Source organism: Nannobrachium achirus (assembly GCF_963921795.1).
Source record: "Nannobrachium achirus genome assembly, chromosome: 5".
NCBI classification, from domain to species: domain Eukaryota; kingdom Metazoa; phylum Chordata; class Actinopteri; order Myctophiformes; family Myctophidae; genus Nannobrachium; species Nannobrachium achirus.
The window spans coordinates 23546190-23561862 of record NC_137814.1 but is presented as its reverse complement, the minus strand read 5'-3'; the positions used below and the strand labels follow the sequence as shown (position 1 = coordinate 23561862).

At 42.7% G+C, this 15673-nt stretch overlaps 1 protein-coding gene across 1 annotated transcript in view; it reads right to left on the bottom strand.

The window, feature by feature from the left end:
- Nucleotides 1-15673, bottom strand: part of cacnb2b (calcium channel, voltage-dependent, beta 2b) — a gene marked incomplete at both ends in the record, with an annotated part of 41429 nt that overhangs the window by 1099 nt on the left and 24657 nt on the right. Inside the window, 12 exons of the mRNA XM_080725646.1 lie at nt 1006-1213; nt 1277-1723; nt 3344-3517; nt 6299-6394; nt 8417-8568; nt 11374-11492; nt 11615-11673; nt 12633-12713; nt 13537-13562; nt 13672-13730; nt 14218-14357; nt 15524-15646. Coding sequence (XP_080581772.1) covers nt 1006-1213; nt 1277-1723; nt 3344-3517; nt 6299-6394; nt 8417-8568; nt 11374-11492; nt 11615-11673; nt 12633-12713; nt 13537-13562; nt 13672-13730; nt 14218-14357; nt 15524-15646 — 1684 coding nt within the window. The remainder of the gene's footprint in view (nt 1-1005; nt 1214-1276; nt 1724-3343; nt 3518-6298; nt 6395-8416; nt 8569-11373; nt 11493-11614; nt 11674-12632; nt 12714-13536; nt 13563-13671; nt 13731-14217; nt 14358-15523; nt 15647-15673) is intronic.

The window sequence follows — 15673 nt, the reverse complement described above, 5'->3', positions numbered from 1 at the left end:
GGCTCTGTTCCTTTCTGGGTGCTTAATTCTGCTGATATTGTGCATGTTTGCTCACAGTGGAAACACTCTGCTACACCAGTGTGGCAGAGTGTGGTCAAAGTGTGGTCCATTTGTACACTCTCAGGCCGCAGACACACATTTAAGGCACATGCTTTATGCATTACCTTGGGGAGGCGGGGGTTAAAGCAGCATCCAATTCATTCCATATGGAAGTCACATGTTTTGAAGAAGCAAGTTTGCTCTAAGCTTTCCTTAAGACTGTCCTTAAGACACAGAGCAAGCTTGCCTTCCATAGGGAATGAATTGGACGCTGCTTTACCGCCCGCCTCCCCCAGTTAAAGCATAAAGCATGAGCCTTAAATGTGTGTATGCAGCCTCAGTTGCAGGGGTTCTTGAAATTAAAAAGTTTGAGAACCACTGTGCTACACTAAATAGAACAGAGACGTAATTAGTATAATTGGTAAGACCTGTGAAGGAAGTAAGGAAGAGGCCTATTGTTTCAATCAGACGATCCCAATAGATGGCGCGCTGATCAGTGACAACAATCAACCTTCAATATCTGTTTGCTGTCTCTTGCTGAGTGAGTTTCTGTTTACGTGCCCTGACCACAAACTATTTGTAATTGGCAGAGGATCTGCACGCTACCTTCCTGGAATACAGCTATGGTTGATGAGAAGTTTATGATGACGACTTTATGAACAAAATTGGATGTTCAAATGACATAGTAAGTGAACAGACAACACGGTAGCTTCTCTAGCTTTGTTCTTGATATGTGCTGTCCATCAGTGCAATACAGTTAAGGCTAATTTAGACTTTGTCGCACAAGCCTTCCACTTTCCACATTCTCAGTAGATTGATTTTTTTCATCGAGCGATGCTTGTCAAAAGGGTCCCACAACAAAGTATAAATGATGCCTCAGAGCAGCATGAAACCAAATGTATAACACACAGTGCAAAAGCAGTCACTGGTGTATATATGTGTCCCTGTGCCATTGTCTCCCCTCACCGTGCTTTCCTTCCCTATCTCTGTCCCGATACCTGTCTCTGTTTCTGTCGCCGTCTCTGTTGTGGTCCCTGCCATGGTGGTGATGGTAGTTGTGGTGGGTGTGGACGGCATGGCGTTGTTGGGGCGTGTGCTGGTGGTGTCTGCGCTGCCGGTTGCGCTCGTTGTGCTCCAGCTCATAGTTCTGCCCGGGGTGAGGCTGGCTGTTCTTCTGGTGTTGATGTTGTTGTTGTTGTTGTTGTTGTTGATGATGATGTTGTTGTTGTTGTTGTTGTTGTTGCTGCTGCTGCTGGTGGTGGTGATGACGATGGTGTTGTTGGTGGTTGCTGTTGTGATGATGGTGGTCCTGGTACCGCTGAGGCGGCATGGGCCTGTGATTGTAGCGAAGCGCATCCTCCTCTTCCAAGTCGTCTGCCTCGCAGTCCCTCGCCTCAGGGGGGTATCCACTGTTGCCGCTGCAGAGGTGGAGTCCACCGGTGGGGCTGTCAGTGACCCCTTGGCGCTGGCTGTGCTGGCTGTGGTTGTGGTGCTCTGTCCTGCGGTGGTGGTGGTGGTGGTGGTGCTGGGGTCTCTTTGGTTCGGTCATCAGGGGCCTCAGTTCCTCCTCTCGGTGGCCCACCTCTGCCCCCTCGGCCAGAGCCGAGGGGGCGTCCAGGTCCAGGTGGTTCTCACAAGATCCTTTCCTCTTGGTCGCTGATGACTTCTTGCTTTTCTGCTCCTCCTGCACAAAAAGTGATAATTTCAAGGGAATGCTCATATGCTGTACACGTGGTGCACATGAATGACTGCACAGTGCACACACTGCAAAGCCAAACACACAGCCCAGTGCATTCACTCGCTCAGAGACACAAACTAAAGACATACTAGTGATGTCACACGTTCTGTCCTACACGACACAAACGCACACGCACGTGTGCGCACACACACACACGCGCACGCGCGCGCACACACACACACACACACACACACACACACACACACACACACACACACACACACACACACACACACACACACACACACACACACACACACACACACACACACACACTTTCTATACTATGTCCTTTCACCAAAGCAACTACTGTAACTCCTCTAGACTGCTGCAGTTGACTGAGGGTGATTCAGCTATAATACTACTGCTTCATGGTGGTATCTCACTCACCAAAGGTGGAACTATCTCATTTCTGCACATTTCCCAAGTGGTGTTGGACGAAAAGAAATGGAATGAAAATAATATACAGTATATATCACAGTCACATGAAAAGATGAAAACCACAAGACCCGTGGGGACAATTGTATACATGCATGTTACATTGCAAAAAAATACATGTCAATAAAATGTACCAATGTTTCTGGTTGACATTGGCACATTTCACTCAAGATTTTTCATCTCACTCATGTCACTTTGTCTGCTGACCTTACTCAGCAATGAAATAAAAAATAAATAAACACAAATAAAAATAAAACAATTCACAGGAGGCAAGCAGTGATCAACACCCCATGATGTGCACTGCAATGTAGTTTCAAATGCACTTCATTGCAGGCGCTTTTTGAGAGTAAAAAACTAAAAAAGAAGAAGACATGTGTGACATGCATGATCTGGGCAGATTGCCCCATGAAATGTGCCAATGTGAACCAGAAAAATCGGTATCTCCAACAACTGTTGCCATGTGTACCACGCATTTGGAGAGTATTTGAGAGCTATTCTCCATGATTCAGTATGAGTACAAGCAGCTTCTAGTGTTTGTGTTTCTGCATCAGACGTCGAAGTCTGTCATTGTATTTCTGTGTATGTCTGTGCCCTTAAAATTAGGGATGGAGCCCTAAACAAGGGTAGCTCAATAACCCGATAACAGATTTATTGAGTACCCAGTATCCATAAGCTTTGGACTTATCAAGCTTGTTATTGAGCATTATTGCACACTAATGAATGATTGTTTAAATGATATTTAATGATATGTGTTACTTTTGTCAATTATCATCTTCATAGATGGTGGTCAGCAACAAACTCACAGACGCAACAAGTGGCCAATAAAAAAAGATATCACTTAAGTTCAGAATTTGTCGTCTCGTATCTTTCAACAAAATATTAGAAAACGCTCAATAGTGGGCTCAATAAAAGCCCGGCTCAATAAGCAGGATCGATAGGGTGCTCATTATCAATAAAAAATGAACGAGCTCCATTCCTTCTTAAAATATATCTGGAATGTTTCAACCGTATGCTGAATAATTTAATGGGTGGATTCAAATGAAGCATCCACGTGTGTGTATCTCGTGTGCGTATCATTCGTTTCCATTCCTGTGTCAACATCCGTTCCTGTACCTTTTTGGCCGGCGGTGGCGTGACCGCCGGGGGCGTGGGCAGCGTGTTCTCTACGAGCCGAGTCAACATAGGGTTGCCCGGCTCCATCTCTGGAGGGTGAGTGGCTCTCCAGTAAGACTCCAGGAAGTCAGCGAGGTGCTCACAGGCGTCGGTCAGCTGGTTCTCGTCCAGGATGACATCAAACATTTCCTACGGAAAAGGAAGGAGGTGGCAAGGATTCAGGGAGCAGCGAGTATGCGAGCCAGGTGGAGAAGGGGAGGGGTTACAGAGGTTGTTATTTGGGTTGATGGAAGCAGGACCACTGCATTATTTCACCACATTCACCCAACCCACCACCCCTTCTGGGATGCTAGCTACGGAGGGGAGGGAAGGACCCCAAAGATTAATGTTATCCTGATTTAACATTTAGCAAGTCTGTGATCATGTCCCAGGGCGACGTATACAGTACAGTACCGTTTCTTTGAACAAGTGTTCAAATATGACTTTGAATTTGAGGTCTGGAAATGATGGTTAGAGATTCCATCTATATCACTATAAGGTTAAAGGCCATGGGCTTTTTTTTTAATTGCCCATGTTGGGATAGTGTCATGCACTGGCCACACTGTTGCCTGATGTATAACCTCATGTGCAATACATACCTGCTGCTATGGACCTGGCTACCAATGTGCTGCCACCATTTTGCACCTTATGTCTAATCTCAAGTTCGTTGCGACCGTTAGGTCGCAAGTTACTATGAAAAGCTGTCCGTCAGTCTGTCCGTCACGTCATGTCACACTTTTGGCCCTACTCTTATCTCCGGCATCATTGCCCCTATCCATGCCAAACGTTGCACACTCTCCTTGGCTGACAAACCACAACCTCCGCCCCTGATTTCTCACATGCTCCTCTTCTAGTGCCACCATGAGGTTGCCGACCTGGCGGTCGCTTATCTCCCGATTAGGGAGTCTTATTACCTTATGCTTATTATGCTATGTATTATGTAGAGATCTCTCTCTCCCTCTCTCTCTCTCTCTCTCTCTCTCTCTCTCTCTTTCTCCCCCTCCCCCCACCCATGTTTTCTTTATTCCCTGGAAAACCAAGGTATATAAAAATAGGGTACGGCCATCTACGTCATTTTTGTCTCCTGGGAACCAGGTGGACCAGCTTAGAACAAACACTATTTCTGAACGACTGCGACCCTTGTGAAGATACTCGGCTTGATGTGTACACTGTATATGTTTATTGAGCCAAGTAAAGAGCAACAAGTGAGCTTCTGAACGTGCCAAAGTATCGCAAGACTTGTACATCATTGACCGCCTGACAACCAAATCTCTGCAGAGCCAGAAACATGCTGCTGTTTAGATTAGGGTGACCATATTTTCAGCGACTCAAACCGGGACACGAAATACTGTTGCTTAAAACCGGGACCCTAAAAGCAATACGCATGTTATCGCGCACACGCGCGCCCATTCTCTAACGCTCGTGCACGGCGCACACACGCACCGCAGGGTTGCAAACAGGCAGTGAGTGATTGACAAACAGATCAGCGTTGAATAGACCGTTTGTCAGCCTTCTGATTGGTCCCTGAGACTCCCTGACTGGCCAACCAGAAAAAATCATTCACTTTTTGCTATCGGGGGTGGAGTTTGTGCAGTGGAGAATGTTGCTTCAGGCTTTCAAAAACTGTCCGCACTGCGCGACACGGAGATCGGCCGGTACGGTGATAGCGACGGCAAGCGTCAAGCGATCTCGCTCATCATAACGAATAAGCTTCAACAAACTAGTTCACATGTACCTTATCAATGGTCTAAGAGTCACGATTGGGTACATATAATTTAAATGGGCAGAATTACGAAAAGCCAGCCTATTATGTGAGGAGAAACATTCTCTCTGTCCTCTTCCTAGTACCCAAGATGCAATGCGCTTCTCTTTCTATCTCTGATCCAGAGGATTAAACTAATTAAAACATTTATTTTTCGGGGGAAAACTACTGTTTTGCTATGTAATTACTGTACCTTTTTCTTCCCTTTTTATTAATATCACGTAGATGTGTTTTTTGTGGTACTTTATATAGCTGTAATGAGGCTATGAAGGGAAAAAAAATCGCATCCACTACCACTATAAAAGAATCTGCAAAGAGGATTCTGTCCCACTGGGATTAAACAAATTAAAACATATATTTTCGGGTAAATCCCCTGTTTTGCAATGTAACTACTGTACCTTTGTCTTCCCTTTTTATTAATATCACCTAGGTGTTTTTCCTTTGGTACTTTATATAGCTGTAATGAGGCTATGAAGGGAAAAAAAAATCCCATCCACTTCCACTATAAAAACAATCTGCCCAGGGTTAATGTCCCATCATAGTAACAGGGCAGAATGGGGCGGGATTTGCAGAAGGGTTTATTCAGACACGCAATAAATTTGTTCATGTTTTCTGATTGGTTAGGTCAACTTACCGGTAGGTGGGCATGTTTTCATGAAAAGAACATGATAAATATCTATTCAAACACTGAAAACAGCTATACTATTATTTTAATTCTGGCGTGAAAACCGGGACATATTAGTGTTTTAGAGATATTTGTCGGGACACTGGGACACGCAGCTTGAAAACGGGACTGTCCCGGGTAAACTGGGACGTCTGGTCACCCTAGTTTAGATGCCTCAATAAACAATAAAATATTAACTATTAATGATAACAATATCTTCTTTTATATTCCTGAACCGATCAACTGACAAAGGACGCAATCGTACTCCAATGTATTTCATGAGCTTCCGGGTCTAGTTAGGGCTCCCATGCACAGCAATGGCGTCTGCCCGGCCCGTAGGCCGACTGTACCTTCTTCCTTATAGCCTTGTGTAAAACAAGGAAACGTTACATAACATATTTCACACACTTATTTACTCCTGAAAACCTGTGGCAAAATATAGATCTGATTCTAAAGGCTGGTCTGTTGAGACCATATCACACCCTGGCCACTAGATGACACTCACCGAATTGCATTGGGCCAGTTTGTCTGCTGCCACGAGCTGGACATTGAGATGTTTGGTCTGTGACTTCCCTCTGGTCTTTATCAGTCTGGTTAACACCTACATGACAGTGGAAAAGCACAAAGCATAACATCTTAAGTTAAATAAAGCGGGGGAGAAGAGAAAGGATTAAACGTTTATTTGGTCCACTCCTTTATTCCCTCTACACCAAGGGTCTTCAACGTTTTCAGGCCAAGGACCCCTTGAGTTGAGAGAGAGATGAAGCAGGGACCCCCACAACCTTTTTCATAGATTCCATATAGTTTAATTGTTTGACAGCACAATCAGTGTATTTTGGATTCATGTCAATTTGTGCTTTCAGATATGTAACCACTTGAACCATCAATACTTAATAAACGTAATCTTTCACTCTGCACTTGGTCTGCTCTTTTTCCCCTCTACACCACACCTCTTTGCCGAAAATACCCGATCTACAAGCGTTGTGAGCTTGTAGATCTGCTATTGTTGGCTAAAGTTCTCAGAATATGGACACTAGGGTTCAAGTGGTTAATATAAAAAAGGAGAAAAAAAAGTAACTCTGAGGGGGTCCCGGACCCTAACCCAAACCACAAAACCACATGTCTGCCACTTCATTCTTCCTGCAAGTAAGACGTGAAGCTTGCCTTCATACTGCTCACTGAGAATGTCACGTATCAGGACCACGTGTTCTCTCCATGGCATAGAAGTGAATCCTGACTTGAGTTGAGAAGGTTGGGACTAGAGCTGGACAATCCTATATTCAAATTGGCTTAAGGGAGGGGAGGACAGGACAGGTGGGCCCTGCCGGCCGGCCGGCTGGCAGACATCTGAAGCCACGCCACGCTCATGTGACGTAGCCATAACCATATAAGGAGTAACCAATGCAGCAATGCCCAAATATGGAGTGTTGTCTGTGTTGTCTATCCTCAATGTGTCGTCATGGCATCAGGAGAAAACAAACCACAGGGGCTTTTAAGCCGTGACATAATTTTGTAGGCAGAGGAGAACTCTGCCCCCAGAGCATTTTCTGTCCCTCGCTATTTCAACAGATCCGAGACAAAAATAACGACTAAAGTATAATTCTAACACTTTCCTTTCAACAACAAAGAGAAGAAAAATGTGTAAATAGTAAAAAGATTCACGGAAACTGGGGGCAGAAATTCTCCTCTGCCTACAAAATTATGTCATACTTAACAGCCCCATACAGTATATGGGCACAAAAGGGACACAGACAGACGGGTACAAAGCCCACACCATGACTCAGACATATCAGTCGGATTGGTGGTGCAACGTAGGTGTGAGGGCTGCGTAGCCAGGGACGTGCTGGCCATTGGGAAAAGTGGGACAACTCCCGAACGGCCGGTTCATTCCCGGGCCGGCCCAAGCCGGCCATTAGGAAAAGAAATATATATATATATATCTCGGCATTCGTTCCATTTTGGGGGCTGGGCGGCCAACAAAGTAAATCGTCACCCTCGTATCTCCATGTTTCAAATGTGTAATTTTTTTCTTAAAGCAAAGCCCTGCTTCATCATACAAGGCCGTCGTACAAAAGTAGTGAAAACAGCAGATCTACAAGCTTGTAGATCGGCTGTTTTCACTAGTTTAAATCATTTTTAAAATGATAAATACAAAACAAACAGTTTGGGACATACAAGGTTTCCACCCGACAACAACGAAATATAACTCATGTAATTGGCCCACTGGCTTGTCACTTGTCATGATCTGAAATGGTAAATCTTTGAGTAGCAGCAGCGCTATAGAGAGATCTCTCTCTATAGCGCGCAATGAGGGCCTCTACAACTCTTTTTCCCGGGCTGAATCAGGGGCCCAGCACGTCCCTGTGCATAGCGGCCTGAACTCTAGATGGACTTTAGTACATCGAATTGGCCAGTGTGATATATTTTATTGTATCTTTCAACCGTCTAAAGGGAAATAAAGTAATTCACAGAATTCATGTCTTCACTACAGCATAATTATATAGTATCTCCAGTCTTCTATCTTTCACTTTTTTTGTCATTATTTCCACCTCTCCTTTCTAACTGCCTGGCAGCCTCCACTGTGAATTCCACTGCACTAAGCTCTAAAAAAAAAAAAGCTTACCTTAGGCGAGGAGATCTTTACATAGACAAGAATGGGGGCCACTGAGGTCTTGGCGATCTGCAAGGGGTGGTTGACCATGTCTGCATCCAGGACCACCAGCTGCATACTGCGGGCCAGCTCAAAGATACGCTCCACCTCCCCCTGAATCTGGGCTGCATTGAGCCCAGAGTGGAGAGGGATGATGGAAGAGTTACAAACGAGCAACAAACTGGGTCACCTATCAATCTTACTTGTTTAAAAGGTAAGTGTTTGTTGTTGTTGTTGTTGTTGTTAAAATAAGTGTTACATACAGTAGCTCTACATTGTGAGAGAAATCATTGCCATGGCATAGACTCTTGTTACTGAACATCACTCTGTGGCATAGAGGAGTGGTTCTCAACCTTTTAAGGCCGCAACCCCCAAAATAATCATATTGTAACTGGGGACCCCCCACCCTGACGAGCACTAAGAGTTGAGGCATTACATTTTGTATAACACGGTTCTATTGTGAAAATGAGCATGTAGATTGGCTATTTTCACAATTTCAGCCTCTAATATTTTACAATTTGAGCAATGTTTAATTTGTCATTTCAAAGGTATTAAAAAGTCCTTAAATTGTCACTTTAGAAATGCGCATAAACCCTCTATATACACTTAAAATGTATGTTGGTTTGTTTACTGTTGAGTGAGAAAACAATGTTGCATATTAAGTGAATCAACTGGGGACCCCCCAAAATAATTTGGGGACCCCCCGTGGGGGTCCCGACTCACAGATTGAGAACCACTGGCATATGTGATGTTCAGTAACAGGGGTCTCCCTGTCTCTCCAGCTCTTATAATAAACAAAAAAACGCATTTTCAGGTCGGGATACCGATTTCTAAACAGCTGGTTTTGACTGGTTGATAAACACATTTTGCTGGGGATCCCCTGGAACCCCTCCAAGACCCCTAGGGGTCCCCGGACCCCATTTCGAGAAGCACTGCCTCAAGCAGACAAGAACATTTCACAAGGTACACCATGACAAGCGATTCCATATGCTTTATGTCAGCAGTGCCAGAGATGTGAAATGAACAAAACACATGTCAAATTGACAATGATACCGTGACATAACAGGCACCTATCATTTCTTGTGGAGAAAAGACAGCCGAGTTCATAAGCATACAAAATCAAATGTAACAGACAAAACAAGTGCAGAAGAAGGATATTTTCAATTCATCAAATAATCTCAAGGCACTTCTGTCTAATAATGAAAAGTATATATCAGCGAATCAACACGAAACCGTAAACGCCAGATAGCGAAAAAGGTTGCTTTCAGCTAATAGCAATGGAGGAAGCAGCACAGTAAAGCCCTTTGCACACAGGACAGTTGCGTTTTTTCGTTTGCTGAATGAATAAAAACGCATTGGATTTGGTGTGCAATGCTGTGCTGAATCGACGCTGCAGATCCCAAAAGGAGTCATAAAAGGAGTGATGAGTTTTTTACCGCATGCGACAAGACGCACGAATCGAACTGGGTTCGATCGAGAAAAAAACGCAAGACCGCAGCCACTCGTCGCACGGCTAATTCGGATCCGGTGTGCATGAGGTCGTAGAGAATCATTGTTTTCTTTTTAAAAAATGAAATTGTCCGTTTTATCCGTGCGGATAAACGCGCCTGTGTGCAAAGGGCTTAACTCTAGGTGGCTAACTATGTCAATAGTTAGATGACAATAGCCTACACACTAGAGCTGGGCAATTAATCAAAACCAATATTTGGAGCCAATAACCAACCAATAACCACCTCAATCTCATTTTCTATAGATTTGTATTAAAATCGACTAAATTGAAGGAAAAAAAAAGTCTATAAAAATCATTCATTAATCTTAATCGAGATAAAAGTTAGAAATTGTGAAATTGATTTGAAGTCATATAGCCCAGCCCTACTTATATTCCACTCAGCAGTCTACATACTAAACAAAACACAGGCTATTGGCAGAAGTATGTGTTAAGATGAAAGTGGAGCACTCAAACACAAATGAACTATCAAGGCTTATTTTATTTTTTATTTTATTTGTTCATACATACCCGCAGCATCTGGAGTCAGGGAGCAATGAGAAAGACAGAGTAGAGAAAGATAAATAAATCTTATCTTTCCACTGGTTCGCAATTGAATCATCCATTCCACTTTTACAAAAAGGGGAGCTTAGAATTCTCTTTGAGTCAGAGAGAATTGATGCTTTACATCCTAAATGATCATACAATCTTTGCTCTGACTGAAACAAGGCTATGTCTCAAATGGTATCCTATTTTCTATCTGGTGTCCTGAATTAATGTTGGTTGTGTTGTTGCATACAGTGAACTGTAGTACAGCACACACCAATTATGATTGTGAGAATTATGGGCAATTATGACCCAGAATAGGGATACTATGCGTTCACGTGGTTAAAGAGTAAATTAGAATGTTTCTCCGTCACTGTCATAATTCTAATTGCAAAAAAGGAAAAAATAAAAATAAAACTATAATTTTTCAAAGGAATTTCATTAAGTAGTTTAGAAATACCTAATAAACTGTTTTTAACAACAACAAAAAAAGAAAAAAATAGATCTATATTTTTTTCCAAATAAAAACCAAAGTACAAAACAAAAAGTGAAAATAGCCGATCTACAAGCTCAATAGGTGTTGTGGTGCAAGGCATTGTTAGCTTATAGATCGACTACTTTGGGTCCCGGGGAGACATCACATTTATCTGTTGGGTCTATCCACAAGTTTCCAACATCCCATTGTGCATTGCGCAGAAATTGGACGGAGCTTCCGGCGCCGCAGCCGAGTGTGATCTACAAGCTCACAACGGCTGCATCTGCGACGCGACGTGAGCTTGTACCGTATATCTGCTGTTAACCGGAAGTGTGGTGCAGTGTGGTGCAAAACATTCTCCAGTAAATTCCAGCGGAAAGAGGTGGATAGCTATAAGGCTAAGGAACCCTTGAGCTACAGCACAGTATTTACCTAGATTGGAGCGAGTGTTGGAGCGGTCCATTAAGGCCTTTTTGCCGGGGTTGTTGAGTATGGAGCGCTTAGCCAGAGAGATGTCTGCCTGCACCCGTGTGATTGTAATTCTGAAACAGGACAAGAGAAAAGTCTTGCTCTCTATTTGTCATGAATTATTTATTTATTCATTCATTCTATTAACTTTATTTACAGTACTAGTAAGGGGCGGAAAAGACATATTGGAACTCACCTGCTTTCAAACCGCTGTTTTAAAAAGTCAAATAGAGCTTTTTGCATCATATCTGTAACCTGAAAATTGGACAAAATCACAGAGTTGAACAACAATCCAATATTCTGAATGGCTAAATTACCTTTTGTTTTGTTTTGTTTTTTACTAAATACTAACCCTTAGTATTAAAAGAGGATGATATATTTCTGGGAATTCTTAATGTTATCTGTTAGTGTAATGTCCACAAGAAATATGAACTAACCCTAACCCTAGCTGCAGTGGGAGCGTAGCGATATTACGACGCAACATTTGTTTGACGTCTCATTCGTTCAACGCTGGTGAATGCTAACCTGGTGAAATGCTAAGCGCAATGATGGCCTTGAGTACAGCCAACAGCTCACGGCTAAAGAAACCGTCACAAATCTATATCTCACATAAAAAAACAGGGAAAGCCAAAGGGTTTTGCCGTGACCTGCGCATCAAGGTACACAGTAAAAGATATGTTGATATGTTTGGTCCCTGGTCCCTCATTAGTTAGGTAAAAAATGTCAGTTCCGTGACCGTGGAGAGCAAAGGTCCGTTTCTCAATGGATTTGTCATCTAGGAGGGTTATTAAACAAATTTGGCCGGGGTGTATTTTTTAAAATGTCTGGGAAAATGTTTGACAGCTAGGGTAACAAAACTATGGTTTAGTGATGAGTCATCACTTTTCACAGTTTTTTGGGGTCCGTTTTTAGCCCAAGGAATGTTTTTCATGCAAAACAAATGCTTGCAATGGATTCAGAATAATTAAAAACCCCTAGTTTGACCCCTCACATCCCACTTAAAGCAGTTTTTTTGGGAGTCATTGTTTCCTTTATAGTATAGTGTATAGTAAGTGAATGAGAAAATTACCTTAGCTGTCAAACATTTTCCCGGCCATTTAAAAAAAGACACCCCTGCCAAATTTGTTTAATAACCCTCCTAGATGACAAATCCATTGAGAAACGGACCTTTGCTTCCACGGTCACGGAACTGCCATTTTTGACTATTTACTTACCTCTAAGCCCTTCAGCGATGGTCCCATTAGCACTATGGGACGCATGGTAGGCACTACATCATACATAGCGATCTGTTCCCCCTACACCCCCCACAAAAAGAGAATGACAACATCTTTCAGAACGTCAGATATCTGGTGGTGCAGTAAGCAGTATATTTCAGATGAGTTTTCCAAAAGTATGCATGTAAAGCACTTTAAAACAAATCTGACAGCTACAGTACCGGTATATACAGTATATTTCCAAATAGCCGATATATAACCAAATACCAGAGTTTTGCGTATTGACCGCCATTCAAATGGACACAAATAAGTATCGCAAATAGCCGTCCGTTTCTTTTAAACGCCGGGGGTTAAAATCGATGTTGTGAAGTAAACGCCCGGTCGGCCATTTGGAAATATACGGTAGATCATTTTGACTTAAAGTGTTTGTTAAAGCAATGGTTCTCAACCTGTGTGTCGGGACACCCAGAGGGGTCCCCAAATTATTTTGGTGGGGTCCCCAGATGATTAACTTAACGTACAACATTGTTTTCTCTCTCAACAGTAAACAAACAAAAGTGTATAGAGGGTTTATGCACATGTCTAAAGTGTCAATATAAGGACTTTTTAATACCTCTAAAATGACAAATTAAACATTGGCCAAATTGTCAAATATTAGAGCTAGACATTGTGAAAATAGCCGATCTACATGCTCACAACGCCTCGCGTAGATCTGCTATTTTCACAATAGAACCGTGTACAAAATGTAATGCCTCAACTCTTAGTGATCATCAGGATGGGAGGGTCTCCTGTTCAAATGTGATTATTTTGGGGGTCGCGGCCTGAAAAGGTTGAGAACCATTGTGTTAAATAATCATTTGGTTTTATATTAACCACACAGAGCTATAAACATTCATTCACTTACCGGTTTCCTTTTCACTTGCTGCTGAGCTGTTATGGGCAGGGAGTGCAGAGTTACATAATGATAACACACCATGAAGCCAAAACATACTGCATTATTGCCAGTTAAACCTGCTTCTTCTGTAAAGGGTGAACTGACCTTGTGAAGGAGGGGTATATTTCTTTGTGTCTTGAGCCTCTTTTGCTGCTGCTGCTTTGCTGGAATGGGAAGAAGAAAAAAAAACGTAGGGCTGCAACTACATTATCTTCTTAGAGATTATTTAATCGATTACTTACTTAATTGAATAATCAAGAAGCTTGTTTTATTTAATACACACACATGACATAGTACTTTGTCGCACAATTGTGTTGTGCAAAACATTTCAAAACAGCTGATCTGCAAGCTCACAACATGTCGCAGTTAATGTCAAGGGCAACCTGATCAACACAGCATCAACACTCAATACCATTCCTTTTTCCATGCAGGAACATTCATTGCTGCCAAAGAACATTTGTGTACAGTATATTTTGACCATACAGTAGCTCTATGCTTATTACTGGGAGAGTTGTCCATTAGCATTGTGCTAAAAAGGGTCTTCTGAGCACTTAACTTTAACCCCAACATCCACACATAAAATATACCCAGGTACTGTAGTTACATGTATGAGCCTTTTGTTCGCGAATAGGAAAACATGAGAATACATACTTGGCTAAGGCCTTGGCAGCTTTCCTAGCCTGGACTTCTCTCCTGATGAGGATGGTCTCCAGGTTGACTGGACTTGGGATAAAGCCCACCACACCATCTTCCTTCACCGGTCGTCCAATCCACCACTCATTGTTAAACTTCTGCAGGGCAGAAAATAAACTGTTATTGTAACATTTGAACCTGTACTGTAATCATTCTTAACACTTAGCAAGTATCATCATCATCATAGCAAGTATAATCATAGCTTCAACCACATCAAGGCTACTGTTCTACTCATTATTTATCAACAGTTATCACCAGGGTTTGACTACACACATTTTGACTACATCATTATTTTATTGGGCCTACATTGTTAAACTGTGGTAGTGGTATCAAACATAAACACCAAAAATATCATACAGTCTGTATTTCCGAAAAGGAAATATATGTTTTAAATTCAGTCTGACCAGAAGCAGGGATATCCCATCAGAGATGGGGATCATGACAAATACAATATAAAAGAATGACCAGAGGGGCATATTTTAACCATCAAAAGCGGAACCATGGACAATCCCCATCGCCCTGCCAAGATAAATCAGCTAAAACAATGCCGTCTGTATGAAGCTAATCTGATGACAAGTGTCTGTTTAGTGCAGTGGTTCTCAAAGTGGGTGCCGTGACCCAAGTCACGGGAGGTGACGCAGAGTCCTCAGAGTTACTACAGGGGGTCCTCAAATCTTTGTGTTATAGGAACTAGTTTTTATCCCCCTTTCTTATATTAACCACTTGAACCCTAGCGTCCATATTCTGAGAACTTTAGCCAAAATGAGCTTTGGAGGGGGAAAATAGCATAAGTACAGTGAAAGATCAAGTTTATTAAGTATTAACCGTTCAAGTGGTTAAATATCTGAAGACACACATTAACATTAATCCAAAATACACTGTTGATCGTGCTGTCAAACCGTGAAACTATATCTATGAACAGATCGTGGGGGTCCCTGCTTCATCTCTCTCTCAACTAAGGGGTCCTTGGCCTGCTCAATACTTAGTAAGACGGACCACCAAACCTCCTCGCCAAAAATAGCTGATCTACAAGCTCACAATGCAACGCGTTGTGAGCTTGTAGATCTGCTATTGTCGGTGAATGTTCCCCCCAGAATAGGAATGCTGGGGTTCAAGTGGTTAAATGTCAAGAAGGAAGTTATTTTCAATCTGTCGCAATGGAAACTACTACGTTTTCCTCGTGACACATACTAAAAATTTACATATTTACATACCGGGTGACAAAACAGTTTGAGAACCACTGGTCTAGTTGTCCATTCCTCACCTCTTTGACGTGTAGGAAGTCATTCGCCTCAAAAGTGACAGCGTGACCAGGTACGGGCACGTTATCGTCGTCTGCCGGCGTGTAGGAGAAGTTGCAGCGCACGGCAAACGCCACAGGCTTGTACTAGGAACAGAGGTATAGAAGAAATCA